The 16,924-nt window shown below is 47.2% G+C and overlaps 1 protein-coding gene across 1 annotated transcript in view; it reads right to left on the bottom strand.

The window, feature by feature from the left end:
* Positions 1-16,924, bottom strand: part of UFD1 (ubiquitin recognition factor in ER associated degradation 1) — a 125,759-nt gene that overhangs the window by 93,615 nt on the left and 15,220 nt on the right. Inside the window, exons 2-4 of the mRNA XM_069620056.1 lie at positions 5,669-5,801; positions 4,359-4,391; positions 2,592-2,713 (exon numbers count right to left, since the gene is read on the bottom strand). Of these exons, the coding sequence (XP_069476157.1) occupies positions 2,592-2,713; positions 4,359-4,391; positions 5,669-5,801 (288 nt within the window). The remainder of the gene's footprint in view (positions 1-2,591; positions 2,714-4,358; positions 4,392-5,668; positions 5,802-16,924) is intronic.

Here is a 16,924-nt window from a genome sequence, read left to right as displayed (position 1 = left end):
AGGGGCAAGAGGATCACAAATGCAGTGGACTTGCAAAGGATGTTGCCGCAGCAGGGCAACATGGTAACCATGTTTACTCCGGCCCGGGCTCACTCTTCTCACTTCCGACCTGGGAATGCCAAGTGTACGAAATTCGGTGCGAGGGTGCTGTGGACACAGAGCTAGCAGTATACCAAGTTTTGAGGGCCTGCTCGAATCGACGGCGGACACAGAGCAAAGGTCCTGCGTAAGCTTGTCAGCCCACTGGTTGGCCCACTGGTTGGCCCAGGGACACTTTCGAGAAAGCTTACTTTCAGGTTTTGGTAAAGGTGCCGAGAATAGTTGGTCCCACTATACAATGGGTCGAAGCGTCTTCGCAGACCTCCTAAGACGACCAGATGAAGAGGGGGGCCACAGGACGACACCGGGCTCAGGGTGCCAAACCTTCCAGCGGGTCACCAGTGGTTCCTCGACTCAGCTTCGTAGTTGCAGGAGACTTGGATCCTATCCTTTGTTCAGTGAGAACTCAGGAGATCGACATGGTAGTGGTGTTTCCAGCCTCCTCTTATCCAAAGTTCCCTTTGTGCCAAAACAGAGAGGACTCAATGGGAGATCTGCTCACAAACGCACACTCCATACGTGGACCAATCACAGACCACAGTGGTCTCAGGCATTCAGGACACTCCAGACTCTCTGGCACCCAGGATGTGTATTGGGACCAGACATCCCAGCCACATCCTGGAGGCACACACACAAGGCATGCAGATGCCCACGAAAGCATTGGGATTTGCGGGAAAGTGCATGACCAAATAAGGACTGGCCCGGGTCGACTCGACCAGGGGAGGGTGAAGGAGCAAGATGGCCAAAAGACAGGACAAAGAACCTCGTGGCATGGCCATTTTAGGAGCCAGGCCACCTATTCGTGCCAAACACGGTTAACATTGCATGAAAGGGTTAAAAATAATGCGAAACGATAGCTGCCACCAGTCCTGTCCCTGACACATCTGCACAGTTCATAAAAAGTTCAGCGAGAGTATCTAGGGCCTTTGGAAATGACTATAGACCCAAGTGTGCTGTATGGTAAGATACATTGCACACTGGTTACATGTTGCACAAAAGTTGCAACATGAGGAAAGGACTAAGGGAAACAAAGTCTTCCAGTACTGAGTGTCTTAAGGGCATGTCAGTTTCCCCATAAGAAGTGAGCGAACGCCCAGAGGAGAGCAGCCGAAGGCTGTGGTTCTCTGGCAAAGTGAGTCAATGGTGTTTAAAAAGCAGCAAAACGTTTGGGGGTTGACACCTGGAGGGAAAATTACATACACATATGAAATCTTTCCTAACAAGCGCCATCATCACATACAGTAGAAACAGAAACCGGCGCTGCTGGTTGGTAAGACCCTACACATAGCCACCTGCTCCAGAAGTGATGTCAAGCCATTGGTCCCGGTCCCGGTCCCGGCCCCATCCATCCATCCATCCATCCATCCATCCATCCATCCATCCATGAGCGATGTTGCAGTCATCATTGATCTAGCTCTATATAACAGTACACCTGGTACCAAGACAGGAGCCCATAGGGGAAAGCCAAGATCATACTAACTCACATACTTCTCTTGCTCCCAGACAGGTTGGCATTTCTCCAAGGTCTGCCACCCTTGTTCTGGGCTAGAAATTCATCCCTCCCTGCGCCTCGCAGCACAAATCACGTGACCTAGAAGTGAAGGCAGGAAGGCCCCGCTTTCTGATCAATCAGGGGTCCAAAAGGTTTGTCAGTCCTTACCTGGTACATTGGAATTCAGGGGTCCCAAAGCCAGGGCATTTGGGTACTATAATTTAGGATTGGGACGGGTGGGGGGTGGAGGGAGACCCGTGCCCTACTCATGGGATTGCACTGTTCACAGGCACTCAGCCCTCCTCCTGTGGCTTCCCAGGACGCGAAGGTTGGCAACATTTTAGGACAATGAAGGATTTTATGGATCTGTGCAGCTCTGGGCTTTCTCATCAGTGTTTCGGATATAACCCATTCCTTTGCTCATGTTCGTGGCCTAGGGCTGGGGTGCTGGCTGCCATGCCACGTTTAACGTTTGTACCACAGTACGGCTGTTAGTATATAAGATGGCTGGTAGTATATAAGATGGCTGCTATTCCCGCATGTTCGCTACACCTACAAAATGTACAATAATATGATTGTGTAGATGTCTGTAAGGGCACCCGCTCTCCCCCCTGGTCTCCATTACTGATGATGGCCTTTGCCTTATTCTAAAGCACCAGGGCGTGCACCTAGATAGCGTCCTCTTCCCAACAGGAGCTTTGGTGGTGGGTGTGTAGGTACTTTTAACCACACAGAAAGAGTCAACACTGAATTACAAAAATATATTTATTAAGCCTTAAACACCAAGCAGGTAAAACTAAAGAAAAGCATAGATCACACAATTCACTTCTCTACACACTAATATATATATATATATATATATATATATATATATATATATATATATATATATATATATATATATATATATATATTTTAATAAATAACAGTCCTGTTACTGGAGGCTGTTAACAAGAGACTAGTCACACCCGAGGCAGCTAATTCAGCAGCACACACTTACCCAGTGTGGGAGGTAACAGATCCCCTCATCTGCTACAAACTCCAGCACACCACAGTGCGTCATTCTGTCTGAATTCTTATTTGTCAGTTTGAATAACATGGGGTAGGTTATGTTAAGGCGACCTGAAGAAGGAAATACAGAAACATTATTGTAGTGTGTACAACCGAAACACTGGTTTGTGGATTAAGTTGCGTGCTACAGAGAAGTAAAACAAAACAGCAAGAATGGCGAAGAGAAGACGAAGAGAAGATGCAGCTGGTTTACCTTTCCAAACGCATTTTGTAACTGTGCTTCCACTACTGAAGAGTGGCCTTATACTCAAGCACTCTGGTTTGTACTATAAGCGCATGGGGGGCAGGCGCAGTGCCAGTCAGCCATCAGAGTCCCAGGCAGCAAGACCTGCCTCCCATATGGACAGCGAGAAGCACCGTCATGACACCATACAGAATAAGGTTAGAAACACCACTGGCAGGGATAGTTTTAAAGATCGACTGAACATCTTTCCTTTAACATTGCCATCGGCTTGCCTTGGATGTGTCCATCTTAATCATGGATGTGTGTGGGCTGAACGGGTCATGCAATTCATGGTGATGAAGGCTGTATGTGGGCGGGGGTTGGGGGAGGGAAAGAGGGTGTCGAGTGGTATGGCCGCAGGGTTGCGTGTGCATGCACACAAGAAGCGTAAGAGTGCCTTTCCCCAAAGAGTGAAAATATGTGAGGGGGCGGGTGGGGGGGGGTGGAGAGATGTGTGAAAAGAATGCTTGGGAGGGTAACTGTAAACACAGAAGCACAGACGATGGCCTAATTAACAGGGCGCAAGTGGGGCCTGGTCCAGTAGGGTGTGGAATTAACATAGGTCCCAGCATGGGGGCTGTACTTTGCAGCTCAACCACATGATTGACTCCCTCTGCTCCAGGGATGTGATTAAAGGGGAGCAAGACATAATTGACTGTGCATCAATGAAACAGACAGATGGCAACATAACTAAAGCCTGCTGACACAGCTCAGCCAATGCTGTCGCCTCCAGGCAACCCCCACTCTCTCTTTGGGGCCATAGGGCGTCACACCAGTACCCAGGCAGAGGAATGGAAGTGCTAGGGTGAACGCTTCACATTTTCGGGGTTCCCAGAAGAAAGGTAATAGGAGAAGCTACTGGTTTCCAGTATGTACATAATCAGGCCCAAAGGAGACAAGGAGCGTTTAGACTGTCAGCAAATGCCACGGGTTCATGCAAGTGCCCTCCAACTCCGCCTCAGTAAGTGCCAGGAGGATAGCTCAGGGCAAACTGGCACGCCTCGAGACCAGGGCTGGGCAAACAGGCTCGCCCCGAGACCAGGGCAATGCTTTGCATACAAGTCCAGCATGAGGCACTATATAAAAAAGAAATCAATTTAAAATGCATTATTGATATAATTCTAATAAAAATGATTAAACTAAAAAATTAAAAATAAAATCACTAATATTAATCTTACTCCAAACAGAATTCAATTACAGCTGCATGTACAAGAAACCAACAGAACAAGCTTTAAAAATGCTCTTCCAGGGCAAAAGAAAAGGAGATGGAAGCAGAAAGCTTGAACCTTGAGCGCAATTAACCCAGACAGACAGGAACATCTTCTGAACACAAGAAAGCAGCATAGCTATCAGCCCACATCAAGCCCCCTCTATAGCGGATTTGTGCATGCAAACGAGAAAGGCTTCTTCTGGGGTATGAAAGAAGCATTCATTTGAGAACCTTGGAGAATTGGGCTTTCACAGAACACTTACTTAGTTGATCCAGGGCTGAAGGCGGCATAATTACTGCAGAAAGAAAGAAAACAAATTGAATATTACACAGAAACATCAGGCATAGACCTAATCATTCAGTATGATCGATTTAAATGAATTGTGGATTTCTGAGTAATCACAACAGAATGCCCCAAACATTTCTTCAACTAAAGTCGCATAGTGTTTGGTGTGGGGGCCTAGGAAAGGGGCAATATTCGATCCACCTTCGGGAATGAAGTGCTCGGTTCAGAACGGGGAGTGGTCTATCAGAGTAGTTCAGCTCTGATGAGCTCCTTACTGTAGACATATAGCTCCAGTCAACACAATAGGGGACAGTGAAGCTTCAGGTACAGCTGCCAACTCAGCCGCAGAGAAGGCTTCACCAGGGTTAAACATAAAAAGTGTAAGATTACCCCCCCCCCCCCACCCCCTCACCACCCAGTTCTCAACATATACACATCACACGGTTTGTTAATCGACAGGAGTCAATTTCCACTGGAAAATGCGCTAACGGCTAGTGGTGAATGCACGTGTGATGCCCAACGCCCTCCCTGCCCAGAGTGCAGCTGGTCCTTTGATTTCAGAGCGCTGCAGGAGGTCTCCCCCTGTGGTGGGAGGACTTCCCATAGCCACGAGAGCTTAGAAATGCCTCTCCTCCTCTGCTGAGCTACATATCAGCAACACGTCCTCTACCCCCATGTTAGGCAGCGCTCGTGCTAGTTTCACTATAGAACTGCCTGGGTCACCTTAATGCAAGCACTGATCCTGTGGGGAAAGAAACGGCAGAACTGAAGCACCCGATTTAGAAGCCTGGAGTTTATCAACTGAGCAGGACCGGTCTAAGCACCAAGCACGGGGGAATAGTGTCCCGTTTTATGGGGTTGGGTACAAATAAACCAGTGAGGAAAAAAGGAAACCTGTGCGGTAATCTTAGTGAAGTTTGCCCTTCTTGTTGGAGGATGCCAGTAGAATGGCATCTGCCTGGAACGCACCAGAGGCATTTGCTTGATTCGGGACCATCTGGAAGTGTTCAGTACCAGGGGTGGCTATGGGAATCTGTGAAGGAGTCCAGTGACAGCAGGAAGTGCTGCTCTTCCAGCAACTCCCACTCTACGTGTAGAAGGCGCATTGCCAGACACAATGATAAACCAGTTGGCTCAAGGGTTGTCTCAATTTGGAACACAGAGATAGGAGTGGAGAATCTGGTTTCATTCAAATGGGGGCAACAAGGAGGATTAAACGAGAGACCCAGACTTTAGCCACTGCATGCAAGCAGAAACACACACACACACACAATATTGAACACATACTCTTCCCTCCTTTCTCCACGTCCGAGCGGTCATTTGGGCCGGCCAGCATGGAGACCGAATAGCAGCGGTACTGGGTGGAGAAGCGGTTCTGGAAGACCCGTGGGATCGGGTGATCAAACATGTTGAAAGAAAACTGAAAGAAAGAAAAGAAATGTGCATCAACATTAAACATATTCTAGGACTACTTCGGGCTGTGATCAAGGAAAGATAAAAGGCAATACACCCATTAGATTGCTTGCAAATGTTGCCAACACAGATAACATGTCAGGAAGAGCCCAGGCAGAAAAGTACAGTGTTGGTTAAGGGTATCGTATTCAGTGCATATATGTACGGGCACCGCTACAAGGCTGGCTTCCTGCTGCAGTCCCGAGTGCAGAGAAAAGAAGGAAAAAAAAACTCCCAAAAAGGGGATTGGCACGAGGTCCCGGTGAGATTTTGTTGGGTGCACATGTCTCTCTGTCTCCAACTACCAAGCTCTTAGTGTGCTTTATTAAACACTAATAATAATAATTCACATTTATATAGCACTACGAACTCTCAAGCATCTGAGCCCTGCTTATTATTAGCCTCAGTGTGTGGTGCTCATATGGTGGTCCCTTCAGCTTTTGGTGCTGGGATTTCATCAAGAGATGCACCGGCTAAACAATGCCGCCACCCCATACCCCCAAATCCCTTTAACATCAGTTCTGGTCATGAAAGCATTCAACCGGCTCACTACAAATTAAGTTAACCACAATGGAGTTCACAGATATGATTTCAGGGGTTAGAGTAAAGGAGACAGAGTGTTTGCTTCACAATTGCTTTTACTTAAACAAAAAGGGGTTGGAAAAAAATGTCACACTAGCCCCAACCCTATAACGGGGTTCCCTACCTCAACTAAACAAACTAATGAGACAGTGGTTGTTAGGATGTCCAAAATAATGGCCACTGTCCTGCGTCAAAAACCCAAGTCTACCCTCATACTCTACAAGCGCCAAAAACCCACTACAAGGGCACATAAAAGTAGGCCGGTAAGATAGCTCAGCGGTTTGAATGCTCGCTGCTGCGATCCGAGGCGCTATATAATTAACACATCATGATCATTACTTGACTGCTTTCCAGCAACCTGTCTCCGCTTTACTAGGTGCAAGTTAGAAAGTCCAGCAACTCAAAATAATCGCAAAACAAAGTTCCACAAAGTTGTAAGTAAAACTTTCTTACTTGTGATCCACTTACCACTAAGAAAAGTGGTGTCCTTCCCGTCAAGCGGATTCAACAACCTCAGGGGAGACAATCTACTTCCCCAAGCCTTTCCTTTACAGTGCCAATTTTAAGTCACTACAGAAATCGTGTCTCTGTCTATGGTAGACTTGACTCTTTTACTGCAACGTTAGGTCCACATTAGTTTCACAGAATCACTGGGACGAGAAGAGTAGATCCCACTACATTTAAACCCGGGTTTCAGGTTTTACTTCGTGCGTTGTTATCTTTACCCCTCTTGGGAATGGGCTTACTCATTTGTCCAATCCAGAAATTAAATTACATGTCCCACATTTTGTGCCATAGTTTTAATGGGATAATAGTGTTAACCTTCCCCCAACCGCCACACACCCTGCCCCGCAACCCATCCATAGAGAGGATCCAAGGAACCCTTGTGCGCAAGGACAAATGTCCACAGGTAAGTTATGCAAGTACTCACTGCCCCTTGTTTTAATCCAGACTAAAGTATACCACTTTACTAGAGGTCGTCTGAGGATACAAATCCTGCCTTTACTCTCCGATACAGGTTCTCAGGTGCTGCGGCACGAGCCAATAGTCTGTGACGGGACAGTAGGCACAACTCCACCCACGAAGGGAGGAAGAATAACGCTCTGGTGCAGCAGGACTCGGGAAACAGCAAAGGCAGGAAAGCCACCAACAGCGACCGTCACAACCCAGTGATGTAGGGACCACACTCTAGTTTGCGACCCAGAGGAGCTAGGCCTTTGAATTTTGGTGGGAGAGTGTCGAGAACCACATGCTAGGGATTCCCAAAGTGTCAAGCCTCAAATCAAAATTGCGGCACTCCGATGCAATGTCCCGGGACAGAGCTGGTGAGTTCACTAGACGGCCCAGGAACACTTGCAAGAAGGCTCTTTCGGCGGGAAATCGGGAGATGCCGAGACTAGCTGTTCCCGTTACTCAAATGCGGCAAAGTGCCCTTGCAGGCCTTTTAAAGTTGAGAATGAAACAAGGGTCTCATAGGACAACAGCGAGTTCATGGTACCAAACCTTCCAGTTCTCTGGTGGGTCCATGGGTCCGATTCAGCTCACAGGATACTTGGCTCCTTCTGTAGTTCAAGATGAACCACTCTAGATCGACATGGAATGGATGCAGCATGACACCTTACAGCTGCTGCAGCATTGATTGCATTTCCGGGCAGGATTTTGGCTGGACGATGGTTTCTGCAGTGGAGCTACAACAATTGGCAACAAAAGGGAAGGCATAGTAAGTGTGAGTTTTCTCCAGAGTTCGTTTTCTTCTTGGTTTGGTGTCATCAATTTCACCAACGGTTTATTCACGAACTGAGCTTGACTCGCATTCAATCTGTCACTGATATGATGTGGCATTTGTAACGTGCCTGTACACAAGTGTTTCTAGGCGTGACAAGACAAGAAGGGGGAAACAAAGGGAGGACAGACCTTGTGTCATTCAGATCAAACACGTACGGTGAAGAGGGAAGGGGTGAAGAGGGAAGGGGAGAAGTGCCAGGGGGCAGTGCAGTTAACTCACAAGTGCAGCCATTGGGTGGCTCATAGGTGCAGAGAGAAAGGACTGTAGGGTTACAGATACAGATCCCCCCCCCAAATGCTGGGGAGGCCGGAGGCAGTGCGAGGGCAATTGGACATGCAGGAGCCTGGGCCAGAGTTCAGAGGGTAGCCACGTGACCAGTGCATGGAGCAGTCGGGTGCATCAGCATGGGAGAGGAAGAGAGAAAGCGGAAGTGAAGAGGAAGGTCTTGAGTTGCTTCCAGAACCAGAGGTGGATTCTGCTGAGGTTTGAGAGGCTGTTCCAGAGCGAGGCACCAGCCAATCACACTTTAGTGGGGAACTTCATGCACGCAGCAATTAAATGCCCAAAATTACAACGCATTTTCACTGCAGTTGTCGACACCAGCCTTTTATGATACCAACGACTTAGTCAACTGCAGTTTGTGACTGTCTGCTTTATATTCTCACCCGGGTGTGGCAGTGACAGTGTATGAAAAGTGTGTGTGGATATGAAAAAGGACTCCGTTCAGTACTGTCTCATAAGATCAAATAGGCATTATCTAGCAAAAACGGCTGAAACTTGCGATTGTTAAAGTTTGGGGCCCCTGCCGATGCCTGGAGAAGTGGCAAATAAGACAAAAGTAACAAGACAGAGGCAGATTAAGCCATACATAAAAATGCCTACCACTGGGTCCCGGAAAGCAACAGACATAAGTGGAAAGGGGACAGAACTAGAAGTGCCAAAAGGTAAAGCGCTAGGACAAGGACAAGGAGATGATATTAACATGTGTGGACTGATTACCTTCCATGACAAAGTGGAGACAAGAGGAAAAACATGGAAGAAGCAGAAAAGAGCAGCTGATGGCTCAGACACAGACTCCAGCAGTATTGACAATCTGCCTGCTTCTATCCTCTGCCCCCTGCAAATTATCCAGAACCGAACTGCAAGACTTGTCCTTGGCCTCAAGCCCAGGGATCGGATCTCTCCAGGACTGAAATCTCTGCACTGGCTCCCAGTGGCTGCGAGGATGAAGTTCAAAAACCTTCTGCATCGTCCACAAGGCCTTCTGGGGCCTCAATACCTTCAACTCTCTCTTCCTAAATACCTTCCTTCTTGAGCTCTTCACTCATCTGCCTCAAACTTCCTCAGGGTCAGTCGCTTCTCCAAGCAATGAGTTGTTCGTAGACCTCTTTCTTCGGCTGGGGCCTCTCTCTGGAACAGCCTCCCTGCCCCCCTGAAACTTGAAGAGAATCACCTTCGGTTCCGGAAGCTCCTCAAAACCTTTCTTTTTGCTTCTGCTTTTTCTCCTCCTCTCCCCTTGCAAACTTCTTGGCTGACATTGAAATTGCACTGGTTACCTGGCCACCCTCTGATCTCAGCCCCCTCACCCCCTCCAGTCGCACTCTTGTACTGCCTTCCTGGCAACCCCAGCACTTGGGGACTGCTTCCGTATCCCTACAGTCCCACTTCCAGCACTTGACACCTGATGTCTGCACTTATCTGCACTTGCCACCGGCTGGCCGTACTTTTACTTATTGTTATTTATTCTTATCCCTTGTACTGCACTATCCTCCCCATGCACTTCTCCTCCCTCCCCTTCCCATGCACTTGCACGATCTGAATGACACCTGGCCTAGTAAGATCGTTGTCCGTCTTCCCTCTGTCCCCTTCCCTTGCCAAGTTGCACCTTGAACCGCTTGTCTATAGGCACGTTATAAATGCCATATCATAACTCACTACTAGCCCCGTGCATAACACACTGCAATCGGGCGCTTTTGTTAATAAATGTACAATGGAAGCACAGCAGCTTAATGTACAGCCCAATAAGGGGGACATAAATGTTGTCAGCTACCCGTCACATCTGGAAGTGACACTCCATTTACCACTTGCACCATCACGTCCTTCCCCACTGGCACCCCCAAACACGCAAAGAATGTCGGGGAGCCCTGTGCTATATCCAGACTCTGATGTAAATGCGAGTACAAGAAGGCAGTGGGAATTTCAATTTGACCGTACACAATACCGCAAGTAACGTGGCCACGGATGGGAGTTTGGATACACTTCATTTTGCGGTAAAGACCCTGGTAAAACTCTGCAGAACCATCCTGCAGGAGGTAAATTTGCAGGGTGCGGCCATAGAACATTTAACGGCGAAAATTGGAAAGGTAGGGTAGGAAGTAAACTCTCCTTCTCTGCCGGCACTCCAGGCAACAATAAGCATCCCCCATAATATTGGGTCAAGTGAAATAATCCCCTCACAGGGGGTGCTGGTGTAAAAACAGAAGATCAAAGATGAGTCAACTAACTTCCAGACCAGAAAACAAAGGCGGATGGCAAAATGCTGACAAAAGGATCAAACGGGACCGGCCGTGGACAAGAAACAACCAATAGGTAACATTCAAAAGACCCATTAAACTCCACAGCCAATACCCCGATTGGCTCTAAATCACGTTAGACTAGAAAGAGGGACTCCAGGCCTTGAAGAAGGGCCTGGAGCTTTGACCTTTTCCTTCAACAGCCAGCTGGACAAAGACTCAAATTAAAGAAATTTAGAGCGAGGAGTGCCTCATTTCTTGCGCACCAACGCAGCGTAACACGAGTAAGCCTCCTGGTGCTGCTATTCCGCTGATGGCTAGCAAAGAAAAAACGGATCAGACTCTGAACGCTCCAATAGGCAAAGAGAAGATATAATAAAAAACAAACATCAAAGGTGGGGGCAATCTAAGTGCTCGATATGTGGCTGAAACAGAGCGTGCCGCATATGAAAACATACAAGAAGAGCCACATGCTCCAGAAAAAAAGAAATAATAACAATGGTAAGATATGGGTGGAATTTTGCGAGAATGGTAACTTTTTTTACTGAATGGGAGAACTAAGGGAGATGTCCCTGGAAATTTAAATACGATTACAGGGATGGCATGGAACCTCTATGAAATTGACACATCGATCTCCCCTACTCCTGATGAATTTGAGGAACGGTTAAAGTGGGGTGGGTCTGGAGCATGTAGGCGAAGGTGTACTACGGCCTCAGATAAGAAGCACAGTAATGTCTTTGACGTTGCAATTCACAACGCAAAGCGTAAATTAAGAAGAGCAATACAAATTGTGAGGAGTACGGAAGAACACCTGGCGACAAAAACACCAAGAGGAAGAGCTGAGAAATGCAGGTATCACAATTAGCTTAGAGTCTGGAGGTTTCCGATTAGAAATGCACAATGTCAGATGATGGGGGGTATTGCGTGGGAGAAATACCCACACAATATGGCAAATTATATCCCAAGCTAAGGGAACAGGGGTCAAGGAGATAATAAACCCCATTAAAAAAGAAGCAAGGCTTTGCCATTTGAATAAAGATGCGGGTATTGAGGAAAATGCATGTGCTGCCCCAATGTAGGAGCGCCTTGGCCTATTGGACTGATGTACGAGACCCTGATGAAAGTAAGTTAAAGAACTCCAGCGCTGCGGGCCCAAATAGTCTGGCTAATCTGGTCTTGAAAAAAGTGGCAGAGGCTTGGGTGGAGATTTTGCTGGTCCTATTCAGGAGAGCTTGGGGGAGTAATGACTAGATCGACTGGTAGAGATAGGGGTGTCAAGCAAGGATGTGTGCTGGCTCCCCCGCTGTTCAATCTTTATCTGGCAGAGCTCCCACATCAGTTGTCGAAGGTAATTGTCCCACCAAATTTGGAGCCGAGAATGGCATGCTATATGCCGATTACCTGGTGGTCTTAGATCATACTTACAGAGGAATGAAAGAGATGTTAAATGAATTGCACAGTTATGCAATAGAGAACAAGTTGGCCATCAATATTTTAAAAACAAAAAGCATGTAGGTCACTGGTAAAAAGGTTCACGAGTTGGCCATGGTGACTACATTGGGCAGAATAGAGTGTGTTGACATTTACTGTATTTTGGTCTATAGATGTCCAATGAGGCCAGTTACAAGCGTATAAAGGAGACTAAAATAAGAACATCTAGACAATTGGCAGCACTCCTGTGTAAAGCTGCAAAGACGACTGCTGGGTACACAATAGAGAGGATATTAACACTTTATAGGCAATGCTTCTGCCCCATGGTGTTGTACGGGATAGAAACACTGCTAATGAAGGGTGTGGGTTGGTTAAACGAGCTAGAAGGGTTGTTTTAGCAGAGGGTATTTGGCCTACCTCCATCTGCTGCAACGGAGTACCGACGTTTGTAGTTAGGCACAGTATCCCTAGGCACCGAGTTGCTCAAAAGGAGGGGAGGGTCTGTATATTAAATCTAGAACAGCCCCAGAGTGCCCAGTGCTGAAGGAATTGGGATCCATTTATGAGTCAGAGAGTGGGTCATGCGAAAAATGTTGGAAGTTTTAGGTTTGCAATTTTTTTAACAGTACAAATTGGGAGCCCTGGCCAGACAATTTTTAAGAGATTAAAGACTCCGTGCACAGGAAAGCAAATTTGTGGGATTGGAACAATAATCATCAACACTTACCCAATCTGCACAATGGCAATGCAGTGGCAAAGGTAGCTCAACATGCATTACCACGCCACCTGCATTAGGTAGGAAAGGCCCTTATCACACCCCTTAAAAGGAGTATGATGCAATGCAAACAATCTCACTATGTGTAAATGCTGTATCTTGGTGTGGTATGACACAGGCAGGAATACTCAGGAACCACACCAGAGCCAGTATTGTAGAAAAGGTAAGTCTTCTTTAATGTTACAGGTTACAGTGGGAATGTAGATAGGAGATGAGGTGATCTGCTTCTACTTCCCTTGGCTCTCTTCCTGCCAGCTCCCCAACCGTCCTCTATGGAATCCTTACACTCGCACCATTCCAGGCCTCGCACCAACACTCCGAGCTCCACTACTCAATCACATAGTCACACAGCACAACATAGCATATATGATGCTAGGATACTACAGTAAACAATCTCACCATGTACCGGTTTGAGGGGAGGTGGGGGGTGGCGGCATGGTGCGAGTAGCAGCTTGGGGATACTGCAATTGCCACAAAGACTACCCTTGGGGACCTTCTTAAGGTTTGGCCCCTAGGTTTGTGGTCGCAGATCATAATTAGGAGATATTTAAAATGCTATTGTTTCAGGCCGACAGGAAATAAACAGCTTTCGACGGCCGACAGGAAATAAGCAGCTTTCGACGTACCCATAAGTTTGAAACTGCTGCATCAGCACTTGTATTCAGGAGAACCACTGTCACTACCAAAATGATATTTAAGTACTCCAAGAACAGCGATATTCCAAACAAAGTTCAAAAAGCCTTAAATGCTTACCTGCATTTGATACTTGCAGCTGTTAGTTCTTTTGCACACATGGTACCTGGGATAGCCTCGCATCACAGAGCCTGGTATCGTCCCAATTGGAGAGGACCGTTCTTCCCCAATTATTTTAAAAGGTAATTGTTAAGGAGAATTTCCTTAAGCACTTTGATCAGGGTCTTTGGGTGCAGCTTCAGGACTACGTTATTGTTAGTAATTCCCTCAAACTCACCGGCACTCTGAGTGACTGTCGGGACAGAGCAGCCTAGCCCTAAACTCTCAAGAGGTGGAATAGAGTCGGTAAGGTACAGTGCACACTTTAAATTTATGCTCAGTGAGAGAAAGTTCACATAATATATATTTGTTATTAAAATTAGAATATTTACATAAACAGAAAATCACTACAATTGCATGTAAACTTTGTAACACAAAATATGCCCCATGTAACAGGCAAGTAAATCGTTTCTGGGTTAAGTAAACGTCTTTCCTACAAAAGAAAAAGCAGTAGCAGGTGCACCACTACACCTTTGCTAAGAAAGCCAGAAAGTTTCAAAGGCCAAGGTAAATCAGTAGTGCAGATTCGGGGCAGTCTTTCCTACAAAGTATTCCAAGGAGCACTTCCTAGAGTGCAGGTGGAGTGACGTACACAGAAGACTAGGATGAAGCAACTGTTGAAGGGGCTTGTCAGCAGTACCAGAAGTAATAGAGTAATAACCTGACCGAAAAGGCAGCTCTGCAGCAGGCGGCTGGTAATTCCCAGAGACGAGTGCCGTGCACATTGTTTAGTGACTGAGTGCTCCAAAGTTGATACAGCAGTGCAGGAGGGACTCAAAGACCCTCAGGAAGGAGGATTATTGAAGAGTCAGCTATTCTGAAATCAAGGAACGGAGCCACTGAAACAGGACGTTGAGTCAGCAGCAATAGTCGGATGCAGGGTTTTCAGATCACCCTTGGGCACATGATTCAGCTTCAGATTAGGAGATTGGCTTGGAGAGACCCCAAGGAAGAACACATATTGAAGAAAGGTTAAGGTCACACCCGGGAGGAGTTACCCAAAGAAGGACTGAGAGGCGAATTCCACAGTATAGTCACAGGACCTGGAGATTTCCATTCAGGGGAGATGGGTAGCTTGCCTAATGTCCTTGAATGAAGATTCTCTGGTTGCTTCGGCACAGCGCGCCCTTGGGGGGGTTCTGGCAACGAAGGGGCATCGGCTTCTGGGTCCGGCAATGTAGGTATAATCAGGGGCTTCAGGGAGACACGGTATTCCAGTAAGAGCTGTGATCCAGTTGTCCCCACAGGCAAAGTAGCATGGCAGGCTGCTGCTTTCGTCGTATTGTGAGGAAGAGCTTTGCTGTCGGATTCCTGGGAACATTCAAGAATGCTGGTGTAGAGCTTTGGGCATAGAGTTCCAGAAGTAGACACGGCAAGTGCAACATGTCTTCCCCCCTAGCCTCGCAGGTGGCACTGAATGAACAAAACACCCAATCACACACATCGGGAAACATTCAAACAGAGGGTTGAATCCCCTCAAGCTCGTACATGCATTCTAGAAGAGTCTCCAACACAAAGGAACTAATCCACACTCTTCCCATCAAAACTGGTTTCAGACTGACTGCAGTTACAGTTCCGGGATACAAACATCCAATGACCAAAGAGGGTGTGTGCATCGCTCACAAAGTCCCCCCACTCCCCTCCCCCCCATCTCCATTTTGATTAATGGGGAGGTCCAAAAAGGGCCAGCCAGGCAAAACTGATTCCAACCAGTAGACCCATATTACACAGGCGCAAAAGCCACCACCAGCCTACCACATGTCTAACAGAGAAGGGGTACCTTGGGGCACCCCCGCCTTAGGAGACAAAAAAGGCACACATGGCTGAGCACATACAAAAAAGAGCCACAGTCTCAGTCAAGCTTTATCTTTCGATCAAGCGTGACTGGGACGAAAAAGGGGGGTCCATCAAAAAGAGTATCCATCAAGTAAGGCAAAAGCAGGTCAAAATGGAATGCTGGCCCATATTCCACCTGCTGCATTGAAACTAATGAAGTGGAAGAAGGTATAAATGAGGAATTGCGTTAACAGATTGTGATTGTACGGGGAGAGCTTCATTTCTGTAGTGTTGTTCTTGCTGGTTTTCTGCTAATAAAGATTTGACAAACTAACCTAGCCGGAAATAGAGTCCATTGATGTTTTTTTCCGACACCACCAAACTCACAAGGAAGTCTTCATCTAGTGCCACATCCAAGCACAGATATAAGCCCCCCTTGTCCCATTATTTCCCATTATTTCCGGAGCAAAAAATAACAGGAGGCCCGCAAGTACACGTAGTACTGAAATGCTTGTCATGTTTAATCATTGCATTTATGAATGCAGCCGAGAAAATTGCTTTGCACTGCAACCAAAACAAATGTTAACCATGTCACATCTGAATAATATACTTGAGCAGGGTTGCCAGAAACGGAATACATTTATAACCAATTGCATGTCACGCAAATAACTTTAAATGTTGCAAGTGTGCCAAAATATCACAGGAGCATCTTTGGTTGTATCCAAGTACTGAAAATGCACTGCAAAACCACAGTTAACTACCAAGCAGGAAGAGAGAGGGATCTGGAATAGGGAGGGTCTGAAAGACATTATCATGCTATTGTTCTAGTTGCGTAGGACGTGGCATTCCATGTTATCACATGGAATGCCACGTCCTACGTCACAAGCGTTTATGGACCAATAAAAGGGGAAGCCATGCCCACAGGATGTCATTCCTGGAATTTACAGACTGCACTTGTGCGTTTCATTGATGAGCGCGGCCATGTGGTCTTTTTCGTCCTCCATTCAAGAAGGGGAGAATAGGGGGCACTGTTGCACGGATTGCCAAGATGGCGTACCGCGTCTGAGCTCCCCATCATGTGGAGGACATGAATTGAATCCTGGCTGATATAGTGGACGAAACCTGCCCTAAAATCAGGTTAAAGGTGCACAATTACAGCAAACGTCGAGTGACACGGAAGCGTTGGAGCGGAGCACCAAGCAGTGGAGTGGGACAGCCTTTCCCTATGAGCTCCCAGTGCTGGCTGTTACTTAGACCGCCTAGCTGCAGCCTTCAACAGTGAGGTCGGAGTGCCTTCTGAGCCCGTGTCGGTGGGAGGCCCTCGATGGGACTGTGATCCCCCGACCCTCCCCCTGGACGGGGAAGGGAGATACTGATGCAAGTACATCTTCCCCCGTGGGGACAAACTTCGGTGAGCGTGGCTGTAGGTGGAGGCC

This window comes from Ambystoma mexicanum, chromosome 10 (assembly GCF_040938575.1).
Source record: "Ambystoma mexicanum isolate Mex_15411 chromosome 10, UKY_AmexF1_1, whole genome shotgun sequence".
NCBI lineage: Eukaryota > Metazoa > Chordata > Amphibia > Caudata > Ambystomatidae > Ambystoma > Ambystoma mexicanum.
This window is presented reverse-complemented; position numbering and strand designations above follow the sequence as displayed.